Source organism: Amphiprion ocellaris, chromosome 7 (assembly GCF_022539595.1).
Source record: "Amphiprion ocellaris isolate individual 3 ecotype Okinawa chromosome 7, ASM2253959v1, whole genome shotgun sequence".
NCBI lineage: Eukaryota > Metazoa > Chordata > Actinopteri > Pomacentridae > Amphiprion > Amphiprion ocellaris.
In genome coordinates, this window is record NC_072772.1 from 26,664,190 (window position 1) to 26,684,845 (window position 20,656).

Below are 20,656 nucleotides of genomic sequence, written 5' to 3' on the forward strand. Positions count from 1 at the left end.
TGGGTGAAGAAAATGCAGGTTACCCTGTGTGACCCATTAAAAAAAGCCAGGCTAATACTTCTGCTAATGTCTAGCAGCTAAATTAGGCAATAGCCATAGATTACCCTGAAACAGTCTGGAAAGCAGTAATTAATATGTTTTAAGATATAAACCTTAGTGGGAAATAAAAGTGATGAAATAGAGAAGATTAACAAAAGAGAGAAGAACAGGAGATGCAACTACAGGAGAAAAACTTATTGTCTATCATTTGATTTCTCAGTAAATCATGACGTTAAGATGCTCATCTTAGCATCATAATACTCAGATGTCATCGTTCCTATTTCTACTGGAACTATTCAGTTACAGTAGTCCTTAATAATAAAGAAGCTTAGCTTCTTAAAATGACAGGTTACCTGCTATCACACACTTTTAACATATAATATTTTGTGCATATTTGTATAAATTCAGCAATAGTGCTCTTTATGATTGTAGTTGTCTAGTAATGGCTGACAGGTTCCTTGCTATCACATGCTGTATATATATAATATTTAATGTGTGTATGTTATTATTTAGTAACAGCAATTCTCATAATTGAAAAACCTAGTTACACATTCCCTGCTATCACTTGCTATTCATAAATAACTTTTAATGTATAACGATTCGAAATATTGGTTATCGGCCTATCTCGATTGATAAATACGGATATTGACATTGGCCCATAAAAAGTCCATATCCCTTGATCCCAAGTAGGTATACTCAACTGAGGCCAAATGGTTGCTCCAGAGAGAGGGGTGGTGGTTACTCAGTCTAGACATTAGTCTGGGGATGGAAGCTGGAAGACAGACTCACTATTGCGGCCAAGTCTTTACAAAATGTCTTCCTGTGGTATAACTGAGGCCCTCAGCCAGAAACTGATTGCCATGAAGATGAAAAACGTGGAGAACCAGGAGCTCAGTAGTCTCAGTTAGAAAGGAGCTTTGAAGTGCCACGAAGTGGACAGCTATGCAAAAAAATTGTCAACTATGGTTGGGATGGTTGTATTAGCTTGGGAGAGAGGTGGCCCAGTGACGAAACTGAGAATGATGGGGCATCAAGGGAGCACAACAGTTGAGGGATGGGAAAGGATTTTCCAGAGCTTGCAGCATGATTGATGGGAGTTGAGATGTTTAGCATTTTCGATATATAGGCAAGATTTTTATGATTAGTCCAAACAACAAATGGTAGTGGCAAATACACCCTGGTTGAGAAAATCTTTTAAAACATTGTTTACCATTCCGTTAGGATCTGAAAAAGCAGCAATCAGAACAGTCCGAGAGATGAGTTCAACAGGATTTATTATGTAATGTTGAGGAGGAATTTTGGTGGAGTGGAAAGTTTAATGGCGGCTGAGGCTGAATATGATTAGGAGACATTGGGCTAGCAGACAAAGGACAGCAGAGAGAGCATGGCAGGGCTGAGACCGCGACTGGTTGGTTGCATTGTGAAGTAAAGAGTGGAACCGGCTGGCTTGGTAGTTGAGGAGAGGTGAGCCAAGGCTGGTAAGTTGCAGACATGAGGCACACAGACACAGTAGGATTACTGAACAGATCAGGTGACAAGAGAAGAATTAAGATGGATTATATGCGCTGTATATAGATGGAGTATAAAGATGCTTACTCTCCCCATGTGATCTAATGCATGTGTTCTGGTTGTGTCCCAAATTACTTAGATTTTTAAAGTCATCCTTCAAGTTAATTTCTGAAATAATACAGCTTTAATTTTTATAAACTCTTTTTGGAATATCAACAGAAAATATTTAGACCAATGGAATTGTCTTCATTTTTCAACTGCATGCAAAACAATTCTCCTCCTGCAGATATCTTCTCTATCATAGTCTTTTACATTTTGGATACACAATGTCATGTCCCTAAAACTAGAGAAAGTATTATCTCTATAAATGACTCAGATTGGATGAGGGGTGAAATAACTTGACTGGGACATTCCTAGGGAAAATTAATAAACAAATGAAACTGTTACAGTCACAGCATTGCCACTGTCCGTACCAACAACGCAGTGATGAGGAGACAGGGAGAGAGAGAGACTGTCATAATGTTGCATGAACTGGGTCTTTATGTCCTTTCTTTTAAACCAGCAATTGCAGTATATAACATTTGGATAGCTGTAATAGTGAAGCTAAGGTACCCATTTTATGGCTGACTACAGCAATCATTCCTGTCGACATGCACTTCACAGTGGCTTTGGCTACCTCCCGCTAAAATTAGTTCTTGACTTGTTCTTTAAAGGGAACTCAGTCCATCTCAGGATTCAGCTTCTCTCTTCAGTTAAGTGTTGTGCATGTTGTCATGTGAAAAAAAAATGCTCCTCACAATCTAAGCTGAATTCCTCAGTTTATTGTCACATTTTGTTTTCAAGTGTCCCATTTGTAAATACAACCTTGTTAAAAAAAAAAAAAAATTTAGGGCCTGATGTTTTATAGAATATGAAAACATGTGAAGTCAATGCTGAATAACAGGACATGCTGATGATTTTTAGTTGCCATGTTTGGCCACCTTTACAAAAAATGTCTGGTGCTACCACTGCTGCAAAGTGGAGGAAAGCAGCCAATAAATGCTCAGCATATGTGGGAATAGTGTGCAGAGGTGTTATTAAAGCAAACAATGGTTGCTTTGAGAAATATGAAATATGAAACATATTTAGGGCTGTTGATACATTTTCCCCCTCACTACATAATTCCATTGTCTTATTTCATAGTTTTGTTGTCATCAGTAATGTCCTACACATAGATAGCATTAAATGAGCAGGTGTGTCAAAACATTTGACTGACATTTGCCAGTGATGGATGACTAGATAAACACATATACATGGTAAATATTTGAAGAATTTCAGATAATGCTGAAGATAGCTGCTATATATGTGTTTCTAAGGTGATTTGTTGTTGTTGTTAAATGTAGCCCTCAGCTCTCGCCACAGCTCCATCATTCCAGAGCTGTGTTGCCAAGCAATGGCGAAGCCAGCAGCAGACATGCTCTGTACAACACTGATGCTGTGGATAGGAGAAGAGGAGGAGTGGGAGGGGGGAGGAGTGTGGACATATCTGCTGCTTTCAACAGCCAGCACGGAGATTTTACAGCTGACATGATCACTGACCGCACTTACAGCATTCATAGCAAAGAGATAAAAAAGCTTTCTGAGCAAACAGCTGCAGCTTGCACTGTAAAGGAGATCAGAGGGAGAACCATGAACTCACAACAGCCCAGTTCTGATGGACCAGACCGGGATAACATCAACATCAGGTCAGACCACATTACATTTGAATTGGAGACGAGTGAAGCATAAATTTAACATCTTAAACTGTGGGATACTCAACGCGGTTAATAGTAGATTTAAAGCACAAAACAGACCAAAAAAAATGAATAATGGTTTCAGTGCTTCAGCTTGTTGTGCAAAATAAAATTATACATACCTTGCGCATTATCAGTAGGTGATGGAAAGATCAGAATGACTGAATAGTGACTACAGAGTGATTGTGAAGAGGCTCAAATGCATGATTTTATATTTCCATTGAATGATTCAAAGAGTAATCCCAGTCCGTGAGTTCACTCTGTTGGATTTAATGGAGAAGATTGTAGAGAATTCATCTTATTTATCTGTATTCATACGAATTCAAAGATTTTAAATAGTGTAATGAGCAATGCATAATAAAGTGTAATACATATAAATATATCTCAGTCCAAACGTGTATGTCCTTGTTTTCTTTCCAGGTTGCTGAGCAATGGAGAAGGCCACAGCCTGAAAATCGTCAAAAACATTGGTGAGCTTGTCGAAGTGTAAGAATAGAGCATAATATTCCACCCACTTTTACCACCTCCAGAGCTGTTGCAAGTTAATCATCTTTTATTTCTGAATATATTATGACTAAGACTGAGCATTGGTAAGATGCAGATAGTCACATATGCAACACATGCAAAAAGATTTCTTAAAAGCACTTTATTAACCCAAAATACGCTTGATAAGACTTCAGTACAGCCATGTCTGTGATTGCAGGTCTGACTTGTTCATCATGAAACTGACTGTGTTGACAGACTACTCACTATAGTGTAATTCACTCGATGGCACCTTACCTGAGGGAAAACAATTCAGTAGCTTAACAGAAGACCAGGAAGAGCTGACTACGAAGTGCAACAATATTGTCAGTCATTTACAGATATATGTACTGTTTCTCTCTCTCTCTCCAACCTGTGCATTTTTTCTGTGTGCCTCTCCTGCTCTGTTATGTAATTCTCAGTCCAGTTCTACGCCCACCAAAGCAATCTGCAGTATATGACTGAGGAAGATTATGCAACAGGCCCCTGTTGTTCAAAGTCACCTTCTGTATCAACAAACTTTCATCCCACCTGAAACTTAGTAAAAGACACAATATCTGTGTGGTTCTCCCACCTCCACATTGCCTGCATCATGGCAGAGAGTTGAAGTCCAATCCACTTCTGGCCCAGAATCTGTTCCAGTGGTGAAGCTGGCTCTTTCCCACTCACACTCTATGGTGAAGAAATCCCATTACAGATATGTTAAATACTGACATTCTTGTACCTAAAATGCAGTGCTGACAACATTATTGACTAATGCAGCATGCCCCTTTTTACTTTTGTTCCATTTATGCGGTGTCTTTTAGATTCTGGTTGCTACTGCTGGCTAATGAATATGAGTGAAAGTCTTGAATGGTTTAAACAGCCTGGGAATACAATGTTGCATTTATGAAGAGTTTCTATGACATGACAGTACCACATCCACCAAAGATATTTGATTTAAAAGACCATCTTTGATTTCATCTTTGTTATCTAAACTAGATCAACTAGGGTACTATGAGTACAGCTGTACATTACAATGATATTCCCACAGCACGAAATTGTAATAATACCAGTCTTTAACTTATCAGTAAGGAGATCCATGTTACCATGAACAACATAAGTTATAGTATTTGCATTTACCACAAATGATCACTTTACCAGATGATGTTTGCTTTTTGTGTCTGGAAGCTGACGTATATAAATAATATATGTAATTTAAACCTAATTCTGTAAAATATATTACATAATGCGATTTTGAATTTGTTAAACAAAAATAAGACCATGCCATGGAAAACTGGTCTGTGTGTCATAGTGTATTATACCCGATGACTCTTCATAGGACAGTGCATTTTCTGCAAAAATTTAAAATTAACTTTGAAATTCTGTTATGATAACATATTGTAATAAACATATACCAATACATATCACAACGACTTTTATACCAGTAAGTTGACCAGCTGATCTCCAGCATATAAATGTAGATGTTTGTGAGACTTGTTTGCTCTAGGAGAAAGTCTAATTTTCTTCTAGCTTGATCAGTCCTTCAGAATGTATATTATACAATATAGATGCAAGGCAAAATAGCAAATGTCACTTCACATAGTCCAACATTCTCCAAATTCAGGTGTAAACAGAAAGGTAAATAGACAAATTAAGGACTTGATTACACAAGGTCAAGTAGTAGAACAGAAGCTAGCCCTCCTTAAAATTGTGCCTAAAATGTGAAGATGTCACTCACGCCCTGTTTACACAGAAAGTGTTTCAGATTTTTTAGTGATCCCTGTCATGTTCCTCTGTCAGTCCTCTGTTTAATCATGCTATTTGTGACCCCAAGCGTACTTTTGCACTTCAGGTCGTACCCACAGTGTGCTTTGGGCACGTAGAGCCTCCAAGATGCAAGTGACCAACAACTAAATACAGACAAGAACAACTGAAGTTGTCGTTATTGTCTTTTGACCCTCCAGCTTTCCTGTACCAGGAATACCGGGACACCTCCAAGCAGCAGGAGATTGAGCAACGGCGGCAGCGTGAGAACCTCTCTCCTGGGGTTAAGGCAGGGTCTGTGGTGGCAGGGTCTGGTGTAATATCTCCACCAGTGCTACAACTGCAACTGAGGAACAGCGCTCAGTCACTGAGCTTGTGGCAAAACCTGGAAGCTGTGCAGGCCAGTGGCTTACTCACCCAACTACCACATAAAGAAATCATCATGCAAGAGGTGAGCAATTTTGTGAGGCTGAAGGTTTTTTTTTTTGGATGGATACAGATATTAGTCACTATACACCGATCGGCTGCAACATTAAGACCACTTACAAGTGAAGTGAATAACGGTGATCATCATTTTCTCCCTGTTAATGGAAGAAATCTTGAGCAGAATGCAGCTCATATGAGGGGACCCATCTGCTGCTGGCCGGCTGGGTTGAGAGGGACTGAGGTAGAGGGGGTGGGGGAGGGTGTTGGGAAATTGGTGGGGGGTGAGGGGGCAGGGATGGGAGAAGAGGGGGTGGGGGACAAGGAAATATAGAACACACATAGGGATACATGCGAGAGTAACATAAATGATACATCCAAGTACAAACCAACACTGAAACTGATTCATAAGTTTATTGTTATGGTGTATGGCTCTGGCATTATATATAATACATATATAGCTGGTATTAAGACGCAAACAGTATATAGATGAGCATATCAAGTATAATAAGGGCGATGCAGAGTAGATTGTTGGAAATAGGCAACTGGAAGCAGTAGGATACATATATACAGATAGAAATTAGCAAAGTAAATACATAAATCAAAGTGAAATAGTGCAAATAATATATATACAAGGTGAAAGTGAATGGATATTGAACACAATTTGCAGGTTGATTGTCTATTGAGTCTACTGTTTCAGGTTCAGCAGGCGAACAGCCTGTGGGAAGAAGCTCCTCCTCATCCTCTCCGTGTTTGCCTTCAGGCAGTGGTAATGCCGCCCTGACGGCATTAGAGAATAGTCCGTGGCTGGGGTGGGTGGGCTCACTAGCAGTCTTCTTGGCCCTTAACCTGCAGCGTTTGTTGTAAATGTCCTGCAGGTTGGGGAGGGTGGTTTTGATGGTGCGCTCAGCCTAGCTGACCACCCTCTTCAGGGCCAAGAAATCCTGTTGGGTGCTGCTGCCCATCCAGGTGGTGATACCACCTGGATGGGCAGGTGGCGAAGCCACTCGGGAGGCCGGCGACGGAGGCGGCGAAGCCACTCGGGAGGCCGGCGACGGAGGAGGCGAAGCCACTCGGGAGGCCGGCGACGGAGGAGGCGAAGCCACTCGGGAGGCCGGCGATGGAGGAGGCAAAGCCACTCGGGAGGCCGGCGACGGAACCACTCTGGAGGCCGGCGACGAAGGACATGGAACCACTCTGGAGGCCGGCAACGAAACCACTCTGGAGGCCGACGACGGAGGAGGCGGAACCCCTCGGGAGGCCGGCAGCGGCGGATGAGACGGGGACCCTCGGGAGGCTGGCAGCAGCGGACGAGACGGGGACCCTCGGGAGGCCGGCAGCGGCGGACGAGACGAAGGCGGGACCACTCTGGAGGCCGGGCTGGGGACCGACGAAGGCGGGACCCCTCTGGAGGCCGGGCTGGGGACCGACGAAGGCGGGACCCCTCTGGAGGCCGGGCTGGGGACCGACGAAGGCGGGACCCCTCTGGAGGCCGGGCTGGGGACCGACGAAGGCGGGACCCCTCTGGAGGCCGGGCTGGGGACCGACGAAGGCGGGACCCCTCTGGAGGCCGGGCTGGGGACCGACGAAGGCGGGACCCCTCTGGAGGCCGGGCTGGGGACCGACAAAGGCGGGACCCCTCTGGAGGCCGGGCTGGGGACCGACAAAGGCGGGACCCCTCCGGAGACTCAGGAGCAGGGGTGGCCACTGCAGACGGAGACTTGGGAGCGGGGGTGGCCACTGCTGACGGAGACTCAGAAGCAGGGGGTTTGTCAATGGACACTGGCACAGTCTTTTGGCCGGAGGGTTGGTCAGCAGACTGAGGCTGAACAGTCTCTTGACTGGAGGATCCGTTGGCTGACATGGGCTCAACAGTCTCTGGGCCGGGGATGCTGTCAGCTGATCCGGGCTCAACAGTCTCTCGGCCCGGGGATTGGTCAGCTGACCCGGGCTCAACAGTCTCTCGGCCAGGGGATTGGTCAGCTGACCCGGGCTCTACAGTCTCTCGGCCAGGGGATTGGTCAGCTGACCCGGGCTCAACAGTCTCTCGGCCAGGGGATTGGTCAGCTGACCCGGGCTGTTTTGAGGCGGAGACGGCGTCGACAGCGTCGACCCGCTCGGGAACTGAGGCGGAGGCGGCGTCGACAGCGTCGACCCGCTCGGGAACTGAGGCGGCGTCGACAGCGTCGACCCGCTCGGGAACTGAGGCGGCGTCGACAGCGTCGACCCGCTCGGGAACTGAGGCGGCGTCGACAGCGTCGACCCGCTCGGGAACTGAGGCGGCGTCGACAGCGTCGACCCGCTCGGGAACTGAGGCGGCGTCGACAGCGTCGACCCGCTCGGGAACTGAGGCGGCGTCGACAGCGTCGACCCGCTCGGGAACTGAGGCGAGTGAGGCGGCGTCGACAGCGTCGACCCCCTCGGAGACGGAGGCGAGTGAGGCGGCGTCGACAGCGTCGACCCCCTCGGAGACGGAGGCGAGTGAGGCGGCGTCGACAGCGTCGACCCCCTCGGAGACGGAGGCGAGTGAGGCGGCGTCGACAGCGTCGACCCCCTCGGAGACGGAGGCGAGTGAGGCGGCGTCGACAGCGTCGACCCCCTCGGAGACGGAGGCGAGTGAGGCGGCGTCGACAGCGTCGACCCCCTCGGAGACGGAGGCGGGTGTGGCGGCGTCGTCGACCCCCTCGGAGACGGGTGAGGCGGCGTCGTCGACCCGCTCGGAGACGGGTGAGGCGGCGTCGTCGACCCCCTCGGAGACGGGTGAGGCGGCGTCGTCGACCCCCTCGGAGACGGGTGAGGCGGCGTCGTCGACCCCCTCGGAGACGGGTGAGGCGGCGTCGTCGACCCCCTCGGAGACGGGTGAGGCGGCGTCGTCGACCCCCTCGGAGACGGGTGAGGCGGCGTCGTCGACCCCCTCGGTGATGGTCAGGAGACGGGGCGTGGCAGTGGAACCTCGGTGGCTGCTGCGGAGTGGCGAGGTCTGGGCGCTGGGGAGCGGCGAGGCCTCTGCAGCGCTCGGCGGCAGCGGCGGGACCTCTGTGGCGCTCGGCGGCGGCGGCAGGACCTCTGCGGCGCTCGGCAGCGGCGAGGTCTGGGGTCTCTGGGAACCTCTCTTCCTTCTGGAAGACCTTCTGGAGGGTGGCTCGTCAGGGTACTGGGGTCCGGGTTCAGGTGGGGAACTGATCTGGCTGGGGTGGAAATTGTCTAGTCCAAGTGCTCTATCGAGCAGGAAAGAGCACAGGTCGCTAGAGGAGATGGAGATGGGAGGTGACTGGGAACTCCGGTGTCGGGGACCCCGCTTTCGACCAGAGCTAGGCTTGAAAGCGAGACGGGTCCCCTCGAAAGAAGACTCGCTGCAAACATCGTCCAGGGGGCTAGGGGAAACAGGATCTGCGGGGAAACTAGTGGGCTGGGGGCTAGCAGGTGGAGTGCAGGTTGAATATGTGGCTGAAGTAGGCTGGTTCACGAAAGGCAAGGGAGAGTTCAGGAACTCTAAAACGTAATCAGGCAGGTGGCTCGTTAGCCAGGGCATCTTGGCGGCCGCCCTGTGACCCAAAGACACCAACTTGTCTTTGAGCCCCTGATCCTCAGCCTTCGTCCACAAACCCCACAACTGGAGCTGGAGGTCGAAATATTCATTGTATTCCTTACTCGAAAAGAAAATGCCTAGGGGATATGGTGTAGGGTCAGAGCCAGTCTGTGAGCCTGCTGGGTTCAATTTTGGCCGGATCATGCTGTTACGGGGGGGAGCTGGGGAACCCAAGCGCAGACTCACAGAAACTGACAGACAAATGAATAACTGAAAGAGATTTATTTCGCAAAATAACTAATCAATACAGGAACACAGAACTGAACTGGGGGGGAGAACCAAACCAAAACTACTAAACTCTAACAACAAACTCTATGAATATAAAAACGGAAATCTACAAACTGAACCGACTTAACAAAACTAAGCTAAAGAGGGATACTCACAAAATGGGGAAACTGATAACCGAGGGGAAAACAGACTAAACCAAACCACTAACAAACACTATGAATTTGAGAACAGAACATCACTAAACTAGAACAAACAAAACTAAGCAAAGGAGGGGTACTTACAAAATGGGGGAACTGAACAGAAGGGGTAGGGAAGCTGGCTCAAGAAATCTGGGGTGAACGGAGACGAGACTAGAGCTACTGGCTGGGGACAAAAACAGGGCTAGCGGGAATCCTAAAAGAGGAACTGAGTCCAGGGTGAGGGAAATCCAATGGAGGTGAAAACAGAGTCCAAAAGCAGAGTGCAAAAACAGAGTCCAAAAACAGAGGGCATGTGGGTCGATGATCCGGCAGGGAGTGAATGAACGGGCAGAGCTTAAATAGGTGGAGGTGAGGTGGAGAACAGGTGAATGGTGTGAACTGATTGCTGCAGCTGAAACTCATTGAAGCAATCAGCAAGACAGAGTGCAGGCAGGTGAAGCAGGTGAAGCAGGAGGGTGAGAGACAGGGAGAGAGAGAGACACAAGAGGGAGAGGTGACAGACAGACAGAGGGAGCCAAAGAGAGACAGGTCAACACAGAAACAAATCATGACTCGGGAGAAAGGAGGAAAAAGAGGAAAAAGGGAAAGAAGGGCAGGGGCTAGAGCAGGATCCTAACATCTTTTACACAGCACCATTCTGCTTGATTTACATTAACAGAACAATACAAAAACAAAACAAAAACACATTCTACAAAAACACTGTTCAACAAGTAAGTGTAGTTTTCACTCTGGTTAGATCACCTATCCTTTTGTTAAGGGTTGCTATAATAGATGGCATCAGGCTTTTGCCTAGTCATGCTCGTCAGCATCTCAGTTTTCTGTATCTACGTCCTGAGTGGAGTGGGTGAGTTACGTCCTGTTCTATTATGTTTGCAATTCGTGTAATGGCCCTGTTGTTTCATTCTGTGAGGTTTGGTGTGGGAAGACCGATTATTTTGGAGGCTGTGGTGGTTATGCGTATTAGTTTGGTTTTGTTTGTAACAGAGAGCATGTTATAGAAGCAGGTGGAGCAGTGCAGGAGGATGGACTGGATGATACTTTGATACAGCAACAGGAGGAGATGGGGGTCAAACATAAAGTCCTTTCAATTTACAAATGGCTTCTTTTTAGGATGTCCATGGTGTGCTGGTCAAAGGTGGAGTATAATTCCAAGATATTCCCAAGACAACATTGTTGCCTCAACTTTAACAAGCTTAAGAAGAAGTCACTACTGGTGATGGTGAAGAAAGTGTCTGCTTTCTGCATGGCTGCAAGCACAGTGATAATCAGATAAAATATCTGTTAAATATTTATCTATTGGAATCAAGTTAAAGACGTCAGAAAAATTGCACTCACTCTTGCTCTGTTCTTTATTAATCTACACTATTTAATGCTTGTTTGTGAAAATATAGTTTAAATTAGCTGTATGTAAGGAAGGCTGAAATCAGAGCTATTTGTTAGCTACAACTAATGTCTACTGCTAGCTGTCCATTGCCTCCCTTTAAATTACTTCAAGATATTTGAAACACGGGCACACCGTACCAATAGTTTAACATGAAATGTAGTAATTTTCCTTTTTTCCTGTCCTAAAAACATTATTTTCTTCCATAGTCAACTTGGTCCTTGGTTTAATAGCAGCATGCTTCAGCAGCATGTGCTAATGAAATAACTGCAACAACGGTGTGGAAGAGCCAACTACCCGATTCAGACATTATCATCCCATTAAATAGGTATCATCAGCACATGTCATTATCATACATATTGACCAGCAGATACCTGCTCCATCTTCTAGTAGGCTCATTAGGCATGTTATCATCCTTATTGATCACTGAGAAACAGTAAGAAATCCTACACATTGGTACTGGTTATGTGAATAAGAGTAACATCTCTAGTAAATTACATGAATTTACACCTTCTCCATTGCCTGTAGCCTCTAAATGTGGGATGTGTAAGTGCAAAGGACCATTAAAAGGGATGACAACAGCCTGCTGAGTCTACTATATTGTCAAAATTCAGTGGACTATCCTGCTCACAAGCAGAACTTAATTGCCTAAAATTGTGCCATTCACATATTAACCCAAGTATTTAATGTTGCTTTTACACCATGTTGTGGAGCTAAAGAAATTCAAAATTAAAGGTGCATTGTGACGTTTTAGGCCTTTTGCAGTGCTAGGGAGCTAAGGACATACATACAGTAATATTTGGATAAATGTCTCTTGGTCTTTTCATCTCAACTAGGCACTTTTGGAAGCCATCCACAAGATTCTGGCAAGCTTCTGGTTGTATTTTTGACCATTAATCTCAATGGAATTGATACAGTTCAACTAACTTTGCTTACGTTACACAGACCTGCTTCTTCAGCACATTCCACAGGTTCTTGATGTGGTATAATTTTGGGAAGGCCATTGAACTTTCAGTCCAGCCTGATTTTACCATTTCTGTACAATTTTGGATGTGTATTAGGAACCATTGTCTTTTCAGGACACCCAGCTGTGTGCAAGACTCAACCTTCTGACGGAATGTTTCATGTTCCCTGATCAAGAAAAAAATAACAATTATTTACTTGCTTTTATAAATCTCCAACTCTATTAATGTTAGAAACTTATGACTCCACCATGATGCTAGCACGTGGATTAACTTTGAAACTTCAGTTCTTCCACAAAAGTGGTTATATATTATATAAATGGTCATATATTTCAGGCCCACTTGTTATCATGTGAGCAAAATTCCACATGTAGGTCATCGGATGACTAAACAAGGGCCCACCAGGTTACAGAAAAGCATGACTCAGATGATGGATACAATTTCCAAGTCATTGGATAACTCCTTCAGAGGAGTCATAAGTGTCTTGCTGGCCTCCCTCAAAAGTCTCTTTCTTGCACAGTCACTCAGTTTCTGAGGATGGCCCGCACTAGGCAGATTTATGCATGTACCACATTCGTTCCATTTCTTAATGATAAAATAAATTGTACTCCAAAGGATTATCAGTGACTTTGACATTTTTTTGACATCTCCTGACTTATGCTTTTCAATAACCTTTTCATTGAGTTGTTTGAAGGGCTCTTATGTCTTCATGGTGTAGTCATAGTCAGGAGTACTGATTCATCAGTGACTGGACCTTCCAGATACAGGTGTCTTTGTATTATAATCACTGAGACACATTTACTGACCTCAGATGATCTGCATTTCAGTAACTCTATGACTTATAACACCATTTGACTACATGTTTTGAATTAGATGAGTCACTTTAAAGGGGGTGGATACGTATACAATCACTTGTTTTATATTTTTAGATGATCTGACATTACTTTGTACAAATCTGTTTTCACTTTGAAATGAAAGTCTTTTTTTTGTTGTAAATTCTTGTTTCAAAAAGACTAATTAAATTGACCACAATTCAGTGTTGAAAAGCAATAAAAGAAGAAAACTTCGAAGGAAGGTAAATTTTTTCAGTGAGAACTATACATGGATTAATCCGCTCTGCAGCAGAACATTATTGCCATCATATGAACTGGTGAATGTGCTAATGTGGCCTTATGATTTCTATTTCTTTTAAGGCCATGTTTGAGCTCGTTACCTCAGAAGCATCCTACTACAAGAGTTTGGAAATTTTAGAGACGCACTTCCTACGTAACCCAGTTTTAATCAACACCCTCAGCCAATCCGACATGCATTTTCTATTCTCCAACATTGAGGAAGTCATGAAAGCCAGTGAAAGGTAGGAAAGGGTCTTGGTTACTACAAATTATTGTACAAATGAAATTTACACTTCAACCTTCAAGTTTCCGTCCAGCAGCTTTTGTATGGGGGTATTATTGTAGCAAAATTATTTGTAAATTTGTTTGGAAATTGGAAATGTGTATGGAGAGTTGCGTGTCTGTATGTCAATTTGTGTGTCCATAGTGAGATTTGTAAATGTGTAAAATAATTTGTAAATGCATACTGAGATTTGTCAATGCAAACCGGAAAATGCACGTCTTTTCAAATTTCTGAGTCTGTAAATTAGGTTTTCAAATGTGTGAAAAAATCAGTTAATTTGTATTAAAAGTTGTACACATAATAAGATTTGTCAGTGTGTACAAAAATCTGTAAATGCATACAAAGATCTGTAAAGGTGTATATTTGCATTGAATCTCTGGGGAATGTTTTCTTATTTTTTAGGTTCTTGATGGATCTTGAGCACCGAATTGAGGAGTCTATTTTGATTTCTGATGTTTGCGACATTGTTTGTTACCATGCAGTGGAACACTTCAGTGTGTTCATTAAATATGTCATAAACCAGGTGTACCAAGAGAAGAACTACAGACGCATTTTGTAAGTACTATATTTCTTAAATGCATGTTATTATGTAGATCATCTTGCACTAGGAGTTATTTTTGGAATATTTTGTGAGTAATTTCTCATTGATGAATGTCTAATCAAAGATATTAACCAAAAGATATTGTGATTTTTTAAAAAAACCTGAACTGCATTTCAGCAGTGAACATTGTGGCTTGCTTGACTATTTGTGATGAATACATGCTTGGTGAGGGGGGAAGCATAAGAAAAAATCTTAGGAAACTACAGCCAAATATAGCTCTTTGTTTATGTCTGTGAATGTTGCCACCCTGTCTCTTTTCAGGAGAGAACAGGTTGGTTTTGATCATGACAATATAATGTGCAGGGTGTGGTTGACTAAGAATATAATGCCAATGTCCTTCATCAACCACACATACCTGAGTGACAAGATGATTTTCCCACACACTGCAGGGCAGTGTTCTAGCACTGATTTCCAGACATATCAAAAGGCAAAAGTGCTCTTTTACAGTAAATATATGTGGTTTTTAAATGTGATTTAAGAAAAAAAATTATACACCAGGTTTAAAGATTTCTCCAGTGAAAATTAAGTTTATCTCCTCATAAACATGTCCATATGGTGTTTTTATAATGTGCTGGAAGAGACATTTGCGAAATAAGCAGTCACACCCCTGGCTGAACTATTTCACCTGTATAACACAGATTCAGACTTCCAGGGTCTATTACATAAAAAACAAAACAACAATAATAAAAAAAAAAAACAAAACCAAGGACAAATCCTCCCATCTTCTGTCAATGTACAATGTTTGTAAGTGGGAGTAAGGGTTGAGCAGATCTGGACTAAGCCTTACCAAGCTATATTTGTATCAGGGAGGCAGAAGGAAGAGAAGGAAGAAGGCAGGCCACAGAAGTGGCAGCAGAACAAGTAATTGCTAGCTATAAATCAGCACCAAACTGGCAGAACGTTCACAAGAGCCTGAGCTTGACTGGTAGTTGAGTCTATGTTCTGGAGGAGAATGTGGTCTTCAACTGGTTCTTTATTGGAGGAAATGGTGATTCAGAATCGATTTCAAAATCCTCCTGTATACATTCGAGGCAATCCACATCCTCGCCCCTTCCAATCTATATGATCTCATTTGCATCGCCTCCTCCACCCGCTCTCTCAGATCCTCTTCCTCGATCCACCTCACAGTGCCCCTACTCCCCATCCCTGCTCCCCATGGTGCTGGGCGCCATGGGGAGCAGGGATTTCAGCTGCTCTGCTCCCAAACTCTGGAACTCTCTCCCACTGGACATCTGTACATTAACTTTGACTCTCTGCCTCTTTTCAAATCCAGACTCAAAACTCATCTGTTTAAGACTGACTATTCTCTGTAAATCCCCTTTTCCTGTATGTGTAGTTTTCATCCTCAGTCCTGTAATTAGGTCACACAGCAGCAAGCCACAATTATACCCAATAACAGATCAAGAGAGAGAGGGAGTGGTGCCAACTAGGCAGGGCTGGAGGTAGAAGAGAGGGCATGACAACTGTGTTGTCTTACTATGACTGTGTGTCCAGAGAGGGAAACCAGGCGTTTCGGGAAGCCATGGCTGCACTGGAGAACCATCCACGTGTCAGGGGACTGTCCTTTACCTCTTTCCTCATCCTTCCTTTCCAGAGGATCACAAGACTCAAACTGCTTGTACAAGTGAGTGAACCAAGAAAAGTTAAAACGAATACACGCTGTACAATAAAATGCCAAAACCTGGTGGTATGTTTTGCAATATTTTTTACATGTCATATTAGCAGTAATCAATAGTGGCATGATGCCACTGTAGAAGTTTTCCATTGTATTTGGCGTTGTTTCTCTCCACAGAATATCCTGAAAAAAGCTGAGGAAAACACTGACAGGGAAGCAAATGCCATCAAAGCACATCAGCAACTGGAGCAGGTAAGCACTATTCAAGAACAGGAGAGTAAGCAGGATACTTGGGTTCAGGGCAGGACGCAAGAAGGGCAGTGAACTGGAAACCACATCAGGCAAAGAGCAAATGGAACGCAAATGAGGCATGTAGTGATAGGAACTCCAAAAGGCAGAGATTGAGATCCATAAACAGGCCAAACGTGGTTTTGCTAAAAAAGAAGAAACAAGCAAAAACTATGGCTGGGGAGCTTAGGCACACATAACACACAAACTGCATGAGGACTGCATGTGGAACAAATGTATATACAAGGGCTAACTGGGAGAATTTGAAGCTTACTGGGAGTAGAATGGCAGTCTGAGGATATCTGGTGAGTCTATAGGGTAGTCTCACTCACTGGACGTAAGATGTGGATATAAACCACTGATCAATTTAACTGGTTTTGTCTTTTCTTTCTGGTATCTGCAAGTTATCATTTGGCAGAGGATGTGGATCATGCAGCTGTGCTTCTTTTTTTTAGTGGACTATCTATTTAAATCGCAGTGCTTGTCTCTCTTCATGCAAATGTTCCACTACAACAATTTCATCTGTCACTGTTTTGAGGGAACACTGAAGCTGCACATCCTTTAGTTAGCCCTTTCCACGACAACTGTGTTTGGTTTAATGAAATACTAACAAGCCAGAGTTCTCATTTTCCACATTTTCCTCTATAGCAGAGTGATAGTGTAGTGCAGCCATGCTTTCTGTTTCACAGAATGGGCTGGCTAAGCAAGACTAGTATGGTGTGACACAGGAAGCTGGAGTAAAACAATGACCACAGAACAAGGCTCAGATTTTCTCAAGGCATGACGTCAAAACATTCCTCCAGTGCAATCAAAGAAATAAGAGTCAAGCTGGTAAGGGCAAAGGATTCAAAAAGGACATTGCTCTATTGGTTATCATTTTTATGTACACCCAACATGAGACCATCATCTAAAATTCACTGTAGCAATTGCAAAAAAAAGATAAGAATGGCACAAAGACATATTCATACAAAAAACACTGAATATTTTCATGGCAACATCAAATGCACCATAGTACACTTAGTAAGGATTTGTGATGAAATTCTTGTACATTACTTATATTTGCTGCAGTATACATCCATTTTTTGTTTTACATGCATAATTTCTTTCCACATGGACCATGTCATGGTGAACAATGTGGATTGTATATTTCACACATTCTACAACATTAAGTCCTAATTATGAGATACATAAAACAATATCATGTAATATTTTAATGTTATGGATTAATGGTTCCTAATTGTGTCTTTGCCAGATTGTAAAAGAGTGTAACGAGGGGGTGCGAAAAATGAGTCGCACTGAGGAGCTTATCAGCATTGAAAAAACACTGGAGTTTAAATCCAAGGTAAATTAAGTTTTACTGATTTCCATTTTCAGCTATACTGAAGTGAAAAATTATTGTTTTTTTATGTTGCACTGCTGATTTGGGGGCTTTGTGCTTGCAGTATTTTACAACTTTTTACATTTTTTGAACAGCTGTAGGTGAGGAAGTCGAGCTGGATGCCCAGTAATTGTATGGCTAGCACTTAAAATCCTGGCTCTTCCTGATCACATGTCCATGGGAAAAACATAAAACCCCAAATTGATGCCAGTGTGACACGAATTGCTTTTCTTGTCATACATTCCATGACACATTGAGGCATACCTAATGGGATTTCCAATGCCAAGAAGGGGTTCCACAATATACCTGTATTAATAATAACCATAATATCTGAAAAATAAAACACTGATGTAGTAAATCAGACATGGGGATGTTGTAAATAATCAAATGCCAGTAATTATCTGGCTGACACTCAACATAAGAACAACATCCAGTACACTTGTGGTTATAGGCTTTTTCTCCACCTCCCTACACTTGTATTTTAAATGTAATTTATTTTCCAGAAAGAAAACAGAGAAAAAACACATAATGAACAAAGTTAAAGATTTTCAAAACTTTCCATAGATATTACAACATTTTTTTTTGTTTTTGTGAATTACTTGAGGCTTGTGGTGTGGTGTCAAGAGTCTCCCTCATTTTAAGTATCACTGAGTTATTGTTGTACTAGCTTTAGCATTTGTTATGCTAGCAAGCTGTGTTGTTTTTAAGAAAGCAAGCTTGAATATGTTTGTATTAAATGTGTGACCATAAGACACAAATGGCAATGAAAAGAAAACAAGAGGCAATTTAGGAAATTTTTGTGTTTGTGCAAATGAATTGAAATCTGGGTAATGCTAATGGTTTGTTAAATGTGCTACTGACATAGTGTTGCAAGCTCAGAGGAAGCAGGACATTCTGCTTAGCAATCAAAATAATTAGCTAGGACAATAAACTGGACATTGGTTTGTGGACGACCATTCATCATTCAAGTTTGATATTTGGCAGTTGCCATTATGGTGTTTTGAAAGTGGACATTAAAAGCGACTGATGGATGCACACTCATACAATAGTGATCAGTCACAAGGTAGTGTGACTGATCACTATTAGTGGTCCTTTATTGTCTATTTTACTCTAAATGGAACTATCACTTACAAAATAAACATTATGTTATTGAGGTAGAACTTAAACTAGTGATTGAGACTATAAACTTATTAGAAAATGTTTACTGAGGAAACAGAAAAAGGTAGAAGCAGGGTAATTTCTTCACAGACCATTGTGCAATCTGACACCACCAAGAGTAGTTGCCCCCTGCTGGCTGCTAGAAAAAATGCAGGTTTAAAGCCCTTCAAAGTTGACTTCACTTTACAGAAACAGAGACTTTGCTCATCTTTTAAACATAGGTTATGAAGGGGACTACCTCATGAAGCTGGTTGGAAGCATGAAAAAGGAAAGTAACACTGTTATCAAAGAAAACAGTGACTGCTCTTTAACATTTTTATCACTATCTATGCATGGTATTTTATAGTTTGTATTTTTTTTTTTTGCATTTGTTCTACAATATAGAAAATAGCAAAAAAAAAAAAAAAATTTGAAGCCCTTGAATAAGTAGTAGTCAGTTATCAATCCAAACATATGACTGCTAATGTATTTAACTATTTTTTACCGTTACTTGTAATTTTTAAATGGGATTCTGTCCACCTTGGCTGAGCTAGTGCTTATTATGAAATGCCCTTCCAAAGGTTTATTACTATGCTATGTTCCTCTCAAAAATAACCGGGAAGAGTTGATTAACGTTAAAACCAACACTGTAGATTCTGTGCTCCTTCAGATTGTTATAGAGGTCACAAAAGATTAGTAGAAAATACAGTTTTTTTGGAAGTTTTAAAACATACATCACATTTTTGACTTCTGTTAACCCCTTTAGTCTGTGCCCATCATTTCCCACTCCCGCTGGTTGCTTAAGAAGGGTGAAGTGCAGCTGATGGCTGGACCTAAGAGTACTAGGACCATGCGAAGTCGGAAGCTCTACCAACCAGTCTACTTGTTTCTTTTTAACAATCTGTTGCTGGTCACCAAGCGCAGGTAAGCATTTAATAAGATGTTACTGTGAAATCCTTTAAACAAAATGCCTTTCTTTCTCTTCACACTCACACTGCCTTGCTACTTTACTAGATATATTTATTTAAAACTTACCCAGTCTAATACAATAGCTCTACAGTAACCCAACCTTTAGGAAAATTAAAATGTCCAGTTTTTGCTCACAGGTTTTCTTATAAATAGGTTGAATTTTTTTTAATCTTAATGATAACCAGTGATAATTTTTACTTCCAATATTACATAATTTAGTTTTAGTTTCAGTTCTCTGACAAAAAGTTACCTCAAGCCAAATTCTCTTCCACATCCCTTTGACCAGTGATACAAGAGATGGACAGTCCTCAGTGAATCCACTTAAAATGATCTTTTCCAAATTTTGGCCGTGTGACCAGAACTACACTCCCTCTCTCAATTTGTCCTGCTCACCTACTGTAGAATTTCAGTTACTGCAGCTACATGTTCTCTTCACTACAAAACATCAACATCATTCCAAAGAAAGATGTTTTTCACTAAAATCCAATTTTTGTCTGTCTAAGTTTAACTCATGAAAGCTGCTTCTGAAAAGGCGAAGTTTTGGATAGTAGAAGAAACTAGAAAAGCACTCAGAGAGCGCAGTACTCTGCCAAGACTGCTCAGTTGACGTATCATTTCCGACAGATGAAATCTTTAATAAAAAATGACCTTGTGCTGAGCACAGGCATGTGTTATGCATGCGCAAGTTACATATGGATACCGAATTGCATGTAAATTACTCTTATAAAGGTCTGCTGATCGGTTCAACATTTTTGGCAAGCCTTTGTTTTGCTAGTGTTAAAATAACTTCCCTCCAGGCTTTTATTTTGAAGGCGTATTTTTAATTCTATGGGCTTTCGTTTTGTAACCATTCCAGCGGCACAGGAAGTGTTTATCTAAGAAGCAATTTCTTGACATAACAA

The 20,656-nt window shown here is 42.7% G+C and overlaps 1 protein-coding gene across 2 annotated transcripts in view; it reads left to right on the forward strand.

The window, feature by feature from the left end:
• The window catches only part of ngef (neuronal guanine nucleotide exchange factor), a 37,943-nt gene that overhangs the window by 8,255 nt on the left and 9,032 nt on the right, over positions 1–20,656 (forward strand). The window contains exons 3-11 of one of the 2 annotated variants that reach the window (XM_023267780.3): positions 2,931–3,272; positions 3,741–3,790; positions 5,789–6,039; positions 13,565–13,725; positions 14,169–14,321; positions 15,862–15,991; positions 16,160–16,234; positions 17,523–17,612; positions 19,552–19,709. In XM_023267780.3, the coding sequence (XP_023123548.2) occupies positions 2,931–3,272; positions 3,741–3,790; positions 5,789–6,039; positions 13,565–13,725; positions 14,169–14,321; positions 15,862–15,991; positions 16,160–16,234; positions 17,523–17,612; positions 19,552–19,709 (1,410 nt within the window). The remainder of the gene's footprint in view (positions 1–2,930; positions 3,273–3,740; positions 3,791–5,788; positions 6,040–13,564; positions 13,726–14,168; positions 14,322–15,861; positions 15,992–16,159; positions 16,235–17,522; positions 17,613–19,551; positions 19,710–20,656) is intronic. The other variant, XM_023267781.3, reaches the window with a different exon arrangement.